This window comes from Anoplopoma fimbria, chromosome 20 (genome assembly GCF_027596085.1).
Source record: "Anoplopoma fimbria isolate UVic2021 breed Golden Eagle Sablefish chromosome 20, Afim_UVic_2022, whole genome shotgun sequence".
Taxonomy (NCBI): Eukaryota; Metazoa; Chordata; class Actinopteri; order Perciformes; family Anoplopomatidae; genus Anoplopoma; species Anoplopoma fimbria.
The window spans coordinates 8,523,926-8,538,654 of record NC_072468.1 but is presented as its reverse complement, the minus strand read 5'-3'; the positions used below and the strand labels follow the sequence as shown (position 1 = coordinate 8,538,654).

The window sequence follows — 14,729 nt, the reverse complement described above, 5'->3', positions numbered from 1 at the left end:
GATTACATTTTCTCAATTATTTCTTTGTCTTTTAATAAAGCAGAAACTTGATCCTTTTCTGAAAAATGTGACTCTCACTGCTTCTAATAAAGACTTAATCTGCCCGTCTCCTGACACTTTAGCTGCCCTGCATGAGTAAAGGACCATTATCAAGTCTCAACCCGTGATTAACTGCGATGACCCTGATCTAAACAGCGAGTGTGCCGATTTAGCGTTTTTATTGGCTGTAATTACAGGTAGAGCATCACATTGGAAGTCAGGGAGAGATGGCTCGTTTGGGGGAATATTAAGTACACATTAGGATCTATTAGTCGGTGCAGAGATGACACATGAATAAAAGTCTTGGAGAAAAACGTCCGCTGCTTTACATCACTTCACAATGAGCCGGGCTGATACAGAAAGGCTGGAAACGGAGGTGGAAAAAAGGACATCCTGAGCATCTGTGCTCTGAATAGAAATGTAATGTTTTGGCAGGTAGTGGAGTGCCACGTTACATTTTTTTTTTTTTTAAATTAGACCCTGAAGCAGCCTACTTAATGTATTTGAGCATATGCACTCACTCCATGAGGCCTTTAGGAACCTTGTTTTATCTTATTCAGAATATGTTGTTTACATGGAACATAATGTGAGAAACATTAATTTCCCTGTATGCATGATTCCTGATCATCCGTGTGAAGTTGCGTCTTGATTACTCACCATCCTTTACCCAAGTAACCCTTTATCCACAATGCCTGTAATGTTCCAATTGTGTTCATTGGAACTGATTTTATACTGTATGTTATTTATCTTAATTATTCAAAAATGGCTATTGTTACAATATTTGTTTTGGTAAAACTGAACTGTAACATTCAGACCGCTTTGTTCAGTGTTGCATTCATGGAGCAGAAGCTGGATGTTTCAACCATTCAATGCTATCCATTACTTTTAGTGAACTATTTAAACCGATTTATCTATTAAACTATATCATTTTTTGAATGCCATTTATTCATTTTTTGTATCTTTATCCATTTAGAAAATAACCATTTAGCCATTGGAATACTTTCAGGTATTTCAACCTTTTGACCTTTAATAAAAAACATTTTCAAACATTTGTTATCCATTTAGCTACAGCCGTTTAGCCGTTTACTTTTAGCTATTTCAACCATTTATCCTTTTTAGCAAACTATTTCAAACATTTATCCATTTAGAAAATAACCATTTAGCCATTGGGATACGTTTAGCTTATTTAAACCTTTTGTCCTTTTAAAAAAAAAAAAGTTTTAAACATTTGTTATCCATTTAGCTACAGCCGTTTAGCCGTTTACTTCTAGCTATTTCAACCATTTATCCTTTTTAGAAAACTATTTTCAAACATCTATCCATTTAGAAAATAACCATTTAGCCATTGGAATACTTTCAGGTATTTCAACCTTTTGACCTTTAAAAAAAACGTTTTCAAACATTTGTTATCCATTTAGCTACAGCCGTTTAGCCATTTACTTTTAGCTACTTTAACCATTTTTTTTTCAACAACTATATTTTGTATCCATTTAGCTATAAAATTTCACTATTTCAACCATTTATCCATTACTTTGGGCTATTTCAACTTTTTATGAATCAGTTTTTACTATAAAAATGTATGTATTACTTTAAGCTATGTAACCCTATTGTATTTAGCCTTTTAGCTTATTTCTTCAACTTCTTTGCTTGTCAGTTTTCCCGCATTCTTTATTGTGACACGTCTTGTTCAGGAGTTAGCAGACTCAGTATTTGGATTTAAAATTAACTTATCTTTCAAAGATCTGTCGACCTACTCCACAATCTTACCATGTACCCCCTGGTTAGAGCAATAGTCTACCCCTGGTTGGTAATAACTGCGGCAGAACACCAAGATTTGAAGCAGTTTTGCAGTTAGTTTGCGGAAATACCTACTTTAGGCAAACTTCTCCCATGTCCTGGTGGACTAGGAGATGCTCTGGCCAACCGGCCTTCCTGCCAGGCAGATGGGAAAGTCATAGTGATTCCTCCAGACGGTGAGGATAACTTCAGGATAAATTTGCTTATGGAGAAAAAGGTACGTTTTAGACACTTGATGGAATACCGCCTGCATTCCTTTCTTTCTCTTAAGGGATAGTGCCACGTTAAAGCAAAATAAGCAATGGCAATGTCATCTGTTAGGGTCTTATGATTATAAATTACTCTTAAGTAGTTCTCCAACTTCGCTTACGCTCAGTATACAAGTAATGTTTGCCTTGGGAACTACAGAAAGGAAGTATGGCAGTTTTAGAGAAATTAAAACTATTTGGTCACTTTCAGATTTCAAGCCTTTTCTGACTAGATTTGTGGGGTTCATCATGTTCCACAACTGTGAACGAGCAAGTTGAAACCTACTGATTTTGCTTTGTAATTAAGGACGGTTTTAATTCAGTATTTTTTTATGAAATAGCAACCACTGCAGTATTCCTTTTTTTCCCCTACATAGGTAGTAGTTTTAAGTTGAAGTCCTGGTCGAGATAAAAAATGAAAGGAAGTTGATGAAAGTGACAACACACATTTTGACAGCAAAATGAATGTGTGATCACGTCTGCCCTGTAGTACTTGAAATAACCCAGAGATCAGTTAATGCAATAAGAAGTTTGTAATTTAATTTGTAGTTTGTAATTTAAAGTCAATCACACAGGTACCAAAAGGTACCTCTATTTATGAGATTGTTTTTAAGGCATAAGGCATAGTACAGAAAGTGTTTTGGAACTTAAGTTGTCCTGTGGTGTCATGAAGAATATGAAAAAATCTTATTCGTCAAACGAATGAATGGTTTGCCCTCTCAAATTAATAATTTAATAACTAACTTTTTTGCTCTCTGACAGGTACAGTAGGAATAAAATTATAGGTATAGATGAAGTATACAACCTCATTGGTTTTAAAGAGTTATACTACATTGAATGCAAAGTTTCCATATAGAGAAAATAACATCCAGCATCCATCATATATCAAAATATCACTTATAATAAAATTAATTTTGCCTGCGTAGGAGTCGAACATACTGTTATGTACAATGAAATTAAATGTAAAAAATAATATAATTATAAATATTCTTTATTCAAGGTGCATTTTTTTTTTTAGAGCTCATCAATAAAAATACATTGAAGTGGTGGTGCAGAGGTAGAAGAGTAAGTCATAAAGAAGACTTGATGGCAGGTCCTTGTAATTCCTTAAGAGTTACTTAAGAGTTATTCATACTCTTCTTTGGCTCGAGTGCTGACCTGTGGCTCAGTCCGAGAGGGGTAAAGGTTCGACTAGCCCTTTCAATCCTATTTAGTGGTCATGGAGCCAGTTAACCCTGGATTACCTGTCCTCTCCACAGCCGTCATTCTGCTGGCAGCTTTACGGAGACCATTGGTGCCCCAGGATCTGTTTTACTCTGAGAGTGTGACCGGAGCGTGACAGCCTTCCTTCTGTCTTGGCTGATGTTCAACTGACGTCCTCTTGGTTTCCTCTTGCTGTCAGTTTGACAGCCTCCGAGCCACGTGTCCCCCGTCAAACAGCGTGGTCTTGTGACTTTGTCCAAGCTGTGTCGCGAGGCATGTGCCAAACCAGTGGACTTGATGACAGTTATTAGGATTAGGTTTGCGAATGTGAGGGATTTCCAGTTTGTTCTTGTGAAGGATTTTTCCGCCATCATGATCATACTTGTCTGCATTGCTTTTTCTTAAACTTTTGAGGACACACACACCCCTCCTCATATTAATTGGTATTTCATGCAAAATATATTTGCACACATGGTAGTTTGGGATTTGTGAGACATTTATTTTTGTCAAGCAATTCAGGCCTGTATACTGACTGCTGCAGTAGGCCAGGAGCCAGGAAAGTGACTGAAGGTACTGTTAAAAATTGCAAGGGGTTTTATTGCTTTTACTATTTTTCTACAGATACATAGAGCTTAAACAGAGGGAGAAAAAAAATACAACTGAGTGGGCTAAGCCTCCTTAAGACACCTTGTTGGGACCGGCCTGAGCTACAGCCATCAGCCAGCTATCTTAACAGCTAACCTGGTTATGCCTGTAGGTAACACAATCCACCTTCCAGTAATCTAATAAACTCACTTATAAACATGTTTTTTGTTTGTTTAATCCTTACAAAAATCGATGTGTAAAGAAAGTTTTTGGTTTTACGAAGCATTCTTGCTGGCAACCTTGAGGTGAAACCAGCTTCAAGAACCAATCACAATCGTCTTTAGCGTTGACGGTGCCCTTGTAAAATAGATAGTGGAAGGGATGGAGATTGCCGCATGAGATAGGCAGCAAATGGCAGACTTATACCAACAGTGCGGTGAGTCAGACTGCATTTAGACAGAGCCAGGCTAGCTGCTTCCTGTGTTTTGAGTCTTTATGCTAAGTCAAGCTAACCGGCTGCAGCTTCAAATTTGCTGCACAGATATGAAAATGTCAAACTGTTCTGCCACTTTGTGAAAAAAAGGCGATATATGTTAGTTACGAGACTGATTCCGTCTTTTGTTTTAATGCTTCCGTCTCGAACGACTGCAAAGAAATGTTGTTTACTGCAAATGGACACACCCATATAAGAGGCAGTGTGCAATTAGGCGCTCCGTTACAGTGAGAGATCTGAAAAACCACCTTTGAGTTAAAGGTGCTTCTGTTTGATGTGGATGTTTTCCAGCATGCCTTTTTTTCATGGTCGCTTTGACGTCCATGTCGGGGAGAGGCTGTCATACCATATAGGTGAATCCACTGAACGCAAATCAGCCAGAAACAGCACATACAGAACCAAGATCACAGCGTGTGTGTCTGTCTGTAGCATCTATTAGTCTCTCAAGTGCTTGAGCAGCAGCGATCGGCTCCTTTACTTTTTTACATCTCAAAGACCTATAATAAGGCAGATTAGAGGAGATGGGGCTCTCTATCTCCCTGTGAAACTGGACCCCCTCTGTAGCATTCAGCATTAATCTGCCATGATAATTTGAAAGCAAGCTCACCACACACACCAGCTCTTTGGGATCAAAAGAGCTGAAATGAAGGGATCCTCTGTACTGAAGTGACGGCTGCTGCTTCTTCTTTCCACAGACCCTGAATAACCCTACGCTACTTCTCCTTGACGGCGGAGCGATTCTCCAGCTTTTCGTCACTGGAGGGTCAGAAGCAGTTTGACTGAAATAAATGGAAATCCCATTTCTGCCTTTGATGCACAACCAAAACTAACTCTGCCGTCAGCAGTGGGGATTTCTCTCTGACAGACAAACTAATGTCACCCTTCTGGAAATCCAGTTATCTCTGTTAAAATGGATGAGGAGAGGGGATGGCCATGACTGGATCTTTGTTTCTAGTTATGCCATTGCTCACGCTTTCTCAAGCAATTATGGCTCAGAAACTCCTGGTCCCTATGTGGGACTGGTGCCATGCTGCATAGCTTCAGTCAAGTGTTTCAGATTGAATGTGACACTCTGTTATTCCATCGTCTTTACTTCTCTAGGTCACACCAGCAGCAGGAAAAGGATTTCTCTTTCAGTTGACAGTTTAAAAATCAAATGTCTAATGTTTGACACTGCATTTAAAGCTCTCACTCCCATCACAACTCTGCACACTTCATGAGCCAGCAGAGTTATTTTGCACCTTGCATGCGTTGTTTCATCACTCATCACTGCTTACTGGCCCTTCTTCTCCGTTTCGGCCAAACTAACAAGCGCCTCTGTTCTCTCCTCCTCCTCTGCTGATTAAGAGGTTGGTAGAAAAAAGGTCAGGTTTTTCACTGGATTGCTCCTACGCTAGAGGAACTTGAAACACAGCATCTCCTCTGCCTGAAACTTCAAATAAGTTCTTAAAAATGGTTGTAATAAGAAATTAGGTTGAACCTCAAAGTGCTACGGTGGCGCTGTTTTTAACAGGCTTTCCTTATAGCAGGTCCATCACAGAAGATAATCCATATGAAGTAGGGTTCTACCAATATTCCCACCGGTTAATGGATAAAAGAACAAATAAATCTGAAATAATTTTGTGAATTAATAAAAAATATATTATTATAAAGTGTTATTTTTCTAATTCTTATCTTAAATTGCCCTTCTTCAATTCTTGGTATTTTTCCTCATCCTCCCAGCAGGCTAACCAACTGCCAGCTAGCTTACTAGCTGCAGTTAGCTACAACAACCCTAGAGTAAAATGTTGTGGTTTCTCTTTTCACAGAGTTGTGTGAAGAACAATTTAAGAATGAAAATACCTCCTAGTAACTTAGACGAGCCAGTTAGCAGCTGCTGCTCTTCACTTTGAGTATTAGCAGTCCAGCCAAGCTAGTTAGCCAGCTCCTTAGCATGTGCCGCTTTGTTAAGCTAAACAAAAAGGTTTGTTATTGTATTTAAACTGTGCATTCTGTTTATCTACAGCCGCAGCCTCGTGTTGGTTCATTCAGAATATCCTCAGCAGCGTTGGAGTCGCTCTAGCTGACAGGGGCTAACGCTAACAGGCTAAACTTTGGTTTCAGTCGGTGAGCCCGCTAAGAAAGGATGAAGACGCTTTTCATTGGCTAAAAGGTAATGGGGAGGGCAATGATGAAAACTCCAGTGTCATCAACAGTCTCGTGAAAACAGGCTTTTAAAAATGTAATTTTAAGGAAAAAAAGTAATGAAATAAAAATGAATAATATTTCATAATATAACTTAAGTTTTGATAATTTCATATTAGATATAATTTCAGAATGATCTGGTCAATACACATATTACTGTATTTATTCATATAATTATCTTCATCATCATGTCATCAACACTTTGGGGGTCCATACTTATGACATAAGGCGTTTCAATTTTACAGATACAAATAAAAGTGATCTTCAACCGTTAAATGTTATATGAATGCAGTGTTGAACTGAAAGAAAGCCTGACCTGAAGGGAAAAGCTCAAAGGCTGCTGAGATGTTACACTTTGTGGTAGATAAATCCAACGCCTGCAGTCACATAAATTTCACTGGAAAACAAAACACTCTTTTTTTGGGGAGGGTTGACTGTCAACAAAAAGAGTTGATAGGCCCCAGAGAAAAACACTGTGCCTGTAAAAGATTGCTTTATGAGTGATAGAAGAAGAAGTAAACAGAGCTCTGATCTGAAATATTTTACTTTCAATATTTGAAGTTGCTAAAGGTTTTGACTATATAAATACAAACTCAGATTAAAGGGACAGACGTCGGCATCCAAAGTGGTTAATGGTGTGGAATGATTTTGAAATCTTAACTCCATTAAACAACATAATCTCATTAATGTCTTTCAGTAACCACTAACCGATGAATCATCCATTTCACAGTGATTAATGAGGTGTCAGGTAGTATTTAAACCAAACGACTCATCAGCAGGGCTCTGCTTTGGACATTTACTGTATGCCTTTACCTGCTGTAAGTCCCTGACAGTGGCTTTGATTTAGCTTCGCACTGTGCACAGCGAACCATCTCTCCACACCTGGGAAACACATTGACGAAAGCTGCTCTTGGTCCATTGCAGCTGACTAATAGTTCCATGTACATTTCCAGATGTGGGATTCAATTTCAAAGACCTGTGATCAACCTGTCTGACACACGCCAAAGCAAAGTTCAATTTAAAAAAGAACCGAAGATGCATTCTTCCAAATTACTACACCATGTACACCCCCCCCCCCCCCCCCCCTAAAAAAACCCTCAAATTTTCTTTCTTAGCTCTCAATTTCTAATTCTGTTGATTTAGGATCTAATTTTACTGCCTTATTCACTGTAAAAGCTGCACAATGTCATTGTAAACTTGAATAACGCTGCATGTGTGTGTCCGCTCCTACAGAGGGAGTGACACAGTGCAGAGGCAGAGCTCCTGTGTGGGCCTTGGAGTTAAGACAGTGCAATAGAATAAATGGGATAATCAGGGTTTACAGATCTGGGTGGCTAGTGACGCAGGGCTTTATGTAGCCTAATGGAGAACCAGTGACAGCTGCCCCACCCTGACTTGGCCGAGTCAGTTAAACTTTCAGGCCCTGGATCTGGCCTCCGCTTTCATCTGAACCCTGACCCCCCCTCACACATGCTGCCTGAACCAGAGACTGTCTAGTTCTTGGAAACAAATATAAAATTAATTTCTGAATAGGATAGGAAAAACTGAGACTATACAGAAGAGCCAGAATACAAGAGACTATGGAGGAAGCATCACAAAGTAGTGCTACATACACTATCTCAATATGTTTCTTAAGGTGTGCGTAACAGGTGCTTTTACAGTTCAGATGACTGATTGTCTATTTAGGTCGACAGAAGCGGAGGGCAACCTCCAGGGAGAACGCGGCAGACCCGGAGGTGTAAGCAGTCTGGGGGTAAAAGGTTTACGGGATTACAGAGAAAATATTTCCTGTCTGATTTAAACAGCACAGGTCCCATTTCCTTCTTGGCTATTTGAGTTGGTGCAAGTTTAATATATATTACAGCACTATCTTGTGGTACTTAAATAGTACCCAGTGTGTTAGATTACTTCATGCCAAAACCTAAAACAGCCCACAGAGGGCGACATGGCAACACCAATGGAGCTATGTAGAGCAGCAACAGTTGAATCTTGGAAAGATTTAAAAAAAAAAAACAACATTTATATAAATTTCTTTGGCTTAAACACTTTTTTATATTTGGTAATAGAGGTATGATGACACGTGACTCTAAATATCTTGTAATTTACAAAAGTACTCAGGTGCACCCATTATCATTTTGAGCAGAAAACATCAATTGGATTACATTTTGTTAATGCAAACGAGCACTTCAGGGACTTCAGATCATCAGAATACGGTTATTCTTGTTCATAAAGTCTCGCAGTGTGATGGTGTTGAGCAGGCTTTTCAGTGCGTAGCAGGCTGACTGTCAGAGGGGGGCGGGGTGAAGTACAGCTGACATCCTCCGGCTACAGAGCGGACTGTTGCAGAAGGGCGCAGCATGTCAAGTGGGCAGGTAACGGTTAACTTCTCCACAAGTGGGGGAAATATGTCGAACTAAAACCGAGTCGGGGGGGAAGAGAAATCCGGATATCCTGAGCACATACAAACGGCATCAACCGGATTATTTCTTGGCAACAAGAGGAGAAAAACATGTTAGAGCCGTGCGTAAAAAGTCCAATCGATTCCTGAGAGAGGTTTGATCGTCGTAGGGAGGCTGGTGCCAAAGTGCGACTTGAAGAGCAGCTTTATTCATGCAAATTCATAAAATCATAGGCGTGCCTTTGGGCGATGGAGTCACAGCCGGAAAAGCAAACCCCCTCCTGGATCATCATCATCGACCTTCAAAGACTGTGATGCGCAGCGCACGGACGCATTGACAGTGACACCGGGGGCAAATGTTTTAAAAGCACCGAGGAAGAGGAGAGAAAGTTAGCTATCGTTTTCCACACGCCTCTCGACTGGCTGCACTTCTTGCTCTACTGCTGCGCCACTGGAACTCCAAACCCACAGGCTTATTGCTGTCACTATTTGCCTTAGGTTTTCAATATATCCTTACTCTATCTCTATATGTTTACAGTCAATTCGGACGAGTTCAGATAGTGAGAATCCTGATGCGGAGGAAGTTTCAGTCACAGAATTTGTGCGTAAAGACGCGATCACTGATTTTATTTTGAGAACACTACTCATTTTTTTTTTTTTTTTTTTTTTTTCATTTTTATTTGAATCGCTGTGGACTTTTTCCCCACCCTTCACCATGTCAGAGGACGACAGTAGCTCCACCGCCAGCTCTATGTCTGACACCGAAGCCAGCAACGTCAGCGTTCTCAGCTGGGAGCAAGTGCAGCGGCTGGACGCCATCCTGACGGAGACCATCCCGATCCACGGCCGGGGGAACTTCCCCACCCTGGAGATGCAGCCCCGGCAGATCGTAAAAGTGGTGCGCAGTCGGATGGAGGAGAAACGGATCCACGTCCGGGACGTTCGGTTAAACGGCTCTGCAGCGAGCCACATTCTGCATGGGGACAGCGGACTGGGCTACAAGGATCTCGACCTCATATTTTGTGCCGATATGAAAGGAGAAAGTGATTTCCAGACTGTGAAGGACATAGTTTTGGACTGTCTCCTGGATTTCCTACCCGACTGCGTAAATAAAGAGAAAATCAGCCCGTTGACGTTAAAGGTACAGCCATTATGACAACTTTTTTCCCCCTACTTCAGTATTTACCTTTATATATGTGATAAGAATTAATTACGTTTGTGCCAATTCGGCTTTACGACCATTACGCGCATCTTTAAGTGCAATTAGATTAGTTTAGTGATAGTAAAATGTTGATTTTCTGTAGTTAAGAGGATTGAGTTAAACCAATTTGGAAGGGATCCAGAGCTCAGCCACTTAGATCCCATATCCAAGTACATTCTAGGGTCTTTAATATTTGGGTCAATAGTGTTAATAACACAACAACGTGCAGCTATACCTTATACATAAAGTTATAGATTAGAAAATCTAGCTGCAGAAAGCAAATTTAGGACTAAATGTGCATTTACATGGCTGTGCTTGACTAATCTTGTACTTTTAAGGCTATCTACTTCACATGTATGCTCTTTCTCTCCCCCTCACACACGCAGGAAGCCTATGTGCAGAAGATGGTGAAGGTGTGTAATGACTCCGACCGCTGGAGTCTCATCTCCCTCTCCAATAACCGCGGAAAGAATGTGGAGCTGAAGTTTGTGGACTCTCTCCGGCGGCAGTTTGAGTTCAGCGTGGACTCCTTTCAGATCAAGCTGGACTCCCTGTTGCTGTTCTATGAGTGCTCAGAGAACCCGATGGCCGAGACCTTCCACCCCACCATCGTGGGCGAGAGTGTGTACGGGGACTTCAGCGAGGCCCTGGACCACCTTCGCCACAAGTTCATCTGCACCAGGAACCCGGAGGAGATCCGAGGCGGGGGTCTGCTGAAGTACTGTCACCTGCTGGTGAGGGGCTTCCGGGCCGCCTCCGAGTCCGAGATGAAGTCCCTGCAGCGGTACATGTGCTCGCGCTTCTTCATCGACTTCTCTGACATCGGTGAGCAGCAGCGCAAGCTGGAGTCCTATCTTCAGAACCACTTTGTGGGCCTGGAGGACCGCAAGTACGACTACCTGATGACCCTCCATGGAGTCGTCAACGAGAGCACGGTGTGCCTGATGGGACACGAGAGGCGGCAGACCTTGGGGCTCATAGCCATGCTGGCGGTTCGCGTTCTTGCCGAGCAGAACGTCATCCCCAACGTGGCTAATGTTACATGTTACTACCAACCTGCCCCTTATGTGGCAGATGGCAACTTCAGTAACTACTACATAGCACAGGTTCAGCCGGTGTTCACTTGCCAGCAGCCTGCATACTCCACCTGGCTGCCCTGCAACTGAGTCAGCCCCAAGGAAAGGTGGAGGACAGAATCTGATTTGTTTAAACAAGAGCGAGCTGCGCGGTTGCCTCCTCAAACCTGCCCAGTGTTAGACAGCTGACAGCAAAAAAAAAGGAGTCCTCTTTTTAATGTTTTGCATCAAAGCCTGTCTTTGGCTTTCACTTCGAGTACATATTTCAATGTGAATATCTCACATTTCTCGAAAAGGCCTACTAATCCTGCCCAGGCCAACTGGGTTTGGAAAAGACTAATTTGTGGTTGCTTGGAAGTTAAAGGCTCGATGCAAATGTGCAATGGCCTCAAACGCAAGCAGCAGAACTGTCATCGAATCTGTGTGGGACTGATCGAATTCTGTCAAGAACTGATTAGCCAGCATGTTTCAACAGCAGACCAAACAGCTGCATCAGTGCCCTGAAGTTGACAGCAACACCCCACACACACACACACACACACACACACACACACACACACACACACACACACACACACACACACACACACTCACGCACTCACATTCACACACTCAAGGTGAAATCAGAGACGTGTGCATGAGGGCTCCAAAACGAGCACCCTAGACTCTGCTTTACATCAGCTTAACTGAGGTGGGATGCTGTTAAACTAGTTTGGAACACAAACTGGCATCTCCGCCTTGCATTTGGATATCATTATGGTTGTTTACAGACCAAAGATTTATTTTTGATTGTTTCTAACATTAAAACCCTATTTTGATGGGGGAAAATAAACAAAAAATGAAGCTGTGTCTATTTGTACATGTGAACATATGTGTGTTTGTATTAAGTGCCTATAAAAGAATGAGCAGGCCATATGACTTTTATTTTCTTGTGAATTCGACCCACTGTGTTTATAGCCAGGCACACCAGACAATAGCACCCCAGAGGTTTGTGAATGTACATGTGAAATCATGCAGTAAGTGTTTGTTTATGCTTGGATGAAAAAGAGCACCATGTGTTACTGTGGATCCTGCAGGAAAGTAGCAGTCGAATGTGCACAAGATTTGTTGCAACTTTCACAACGTGTATCAAGCGGATATTTGGAAACTCTAAATTTGATCTCCTTTGAATAAGAACCCAAACATGCTGCAGATTAAAACAGGTATTGCATAATGTGTTAAGAGAAAGGATGACAAGCATTTTCAAATCATCAGCGACAAAGGAAACGTTCACACAAACACAATTTCCTGTATATTTAGTACAGCGGTGCTTCTCTTTTTTCTCATCAAAACATGTTCACAAGAAATAGATAAGAGACAGACAGAGAGAGAGAGAGAGAGAGAGAGGAAAGACTGCATTCAGAGAGCTGGTGTCTGTTTCTTACGCTTCCTCCCAGGAGTAGAAGGGTATTTGCTGAGACACCTCAGATGATGAGACACTATTTGCTGTAGCACCCTGGCAGGGAATTCCTCGGCTGCTGCTGAAGAGCTTGAACTTAGACGGCGTTGGGTCTGCAGACGCTCTGTTCAGGGTTCAGAAGAATGTCTTGCCAAACATTGCGTCGGCCCCGCTGATATCCCTGAAGCTTGATGGGGGTGATTCTGTGTTAATATAGGAGACGGGGAGATAGACAGCAGAGGGAGAGAGAGGGTAATGCAGTGGTTAAAAGGCACTGAGGGAGGGTGAGTCAGTCTGGAGAGATGGGTGCAGCTGGTGACGGGGTTTATCTCCAGGGCTACCACACGTTACTGTACAAACTGTCCGTGTTAAGATCAGAACTACGACTTAACGCAAAGTGCTGCAGCTGTCCTGTGATTTTTTGAGGGAGACCAAAACATTCTGTCACAAGCATTTGCGCTCTGTTTTTGATCTTATAATTGCTGTTCGAAAAAAAGAAAGGGAATTGAAGAAAACTGCATGCATTCTCAAGCAGCTTCAGGACATTTTTAGTTGCAACCTTTGTTTCATTTGCTTTAATGATGATCATTCATGTTTTTTTTTTAATGCTTCAATCCACACCATTTAAACAAAGCTGTTTATATAAATGATTTCATGCTTCGGCTTTGCCAACTCACTTACTCCTTGCAAACTATACTGCAGCCTTTCTGTATGACAGATAGAAGAAAAATAAATGACAAGCATGAAACGGTACAGAAGACCAGCATCAAGTCAATACTGCGTTGAAAAACAAAGTTCTCTCGCTGAAAACAAAATGTTCTTTCTCCTTCTCTGACTCGCCTGATTCTGATGATCTAGAAACTGCTCTGTTCAGCTGTTACATCCACATCGATGGTATCCTTTGGATTGTGCAGGCGAGGTATTGTCATTTTATACTCAGTGAAGTCCTAACAGCTGACTGGCTCGCTAGCTCCAGTCTGCCTGTCAGTTAGTGATTGTGCCTGTCAGTTAGAGATTGTGCCTGTCAGTTGGAGATTGTGGGTTACTGCATTGTCTTGTATGCGTTGTCTCAAAATACCTGTTTCTGTTCATGCAGTCTTCTACAAATCACACTTGGAAAAACGACAGAAAAAGATTCTTGTCCTGTATGTATATTTTTTATGATTGTTATTTTTATAAATGTACCACTGCGGGTGTTGCAGTGCTTTTGAATCTGTGATTGGGCTTCAAAGGATATGTTCTCAATAGCTTTTTTTATGTTATGTGTCCATTGGGTCAAAAGGTTAAAGATGTTTTACATCAATAAAAATATGTGAAAAACAGATTTGTCATGTCTCTCTGTATTAATTTGTTTGAGTCTAAATTAAGTTGACTGCTCTGTTTTTTCTCCAGAAAGAAGGCTACTGCCAAACATGAGAAGATGATTATTTGTCAATAAACTTCAGGTTTCAATTTTTAAAGGCCATTGAGAGCGTCTCTTTTCACTGACGTTAGCCATTCAGTGGCTTTCAGACCAGTTCCCTGCCCACTCACTCAAATCCCTGCCGTGTCCTGCCGGGCCCAACAAGCCCCAACAGAAACCCGTCCAGAACTGGCCCGCTGCTGCCAGAAAGAGCTGTTGTTGAATGTGAGGGGGATTTGCATCCACCAAAAAAAAGAGACTTCCACGCTTTTGTACAGTGAATATCTTTGCCTGCTCATCAAATTCTCTCTCTGTTAACAGCCCCGACCCCCGTACTCTGACAGCAATGCAGTGACGATTCGGCGCTAAGGCCTGCAGAGACCAGAGTCCGGCGGTCTCATGGTTGTCAGGCTGATACAAAACTCTCCACAACAGAGCTGGCTGTCACACAGGTCCCATGACAAACTGTCCTAGATACAGAGGGATACGGAGAGGAGAACGCCAAATGTGTAAGAGGTGTATGACACAGTGCTATATATAGCAGGCATGATTAGGACATTATCGCTTTCACTTAAGCGCATTTACAGCTCGTTAATCTGAGCCATTGAGGGAATGATTGACAAGTTGAGGCTGAACATAAATGCAAGTAAAGGCATATACGCAAA

The 14,729-nt window shown here is 41.7% G+C and overlaps 1 protein-coding gene across 1 annotated transcript; it reads left to right on the top strand.

Moving 5' to 3' along the window:
• The first annotated feature begins 9,081 nt into the window (after window positions 1–9,081).
• tent5aa (terminal nucleotidyltransferase 5Aa) lies at window positions 9,082–11,724 on the top strand. The gene is made up of 2 exons (XM_054622059.1): window positions 9,082–10,088; window positions 10,535–11,724. The coding sequence occupies exons 1-2, from the start codon at window positions 9,663–9,665 to the stop codon at window positions 11,312–11,314; spliced, it is 1,206 nt and encodes a 401-aa protein (XP_054478034.1). The 5' UTR covers window positions 9,082–9,662; the 3' UTR covers window positions 11,315–11,724.
• Window positions 11,725–14,729: the final 3,005 nt, after the last annotated feature.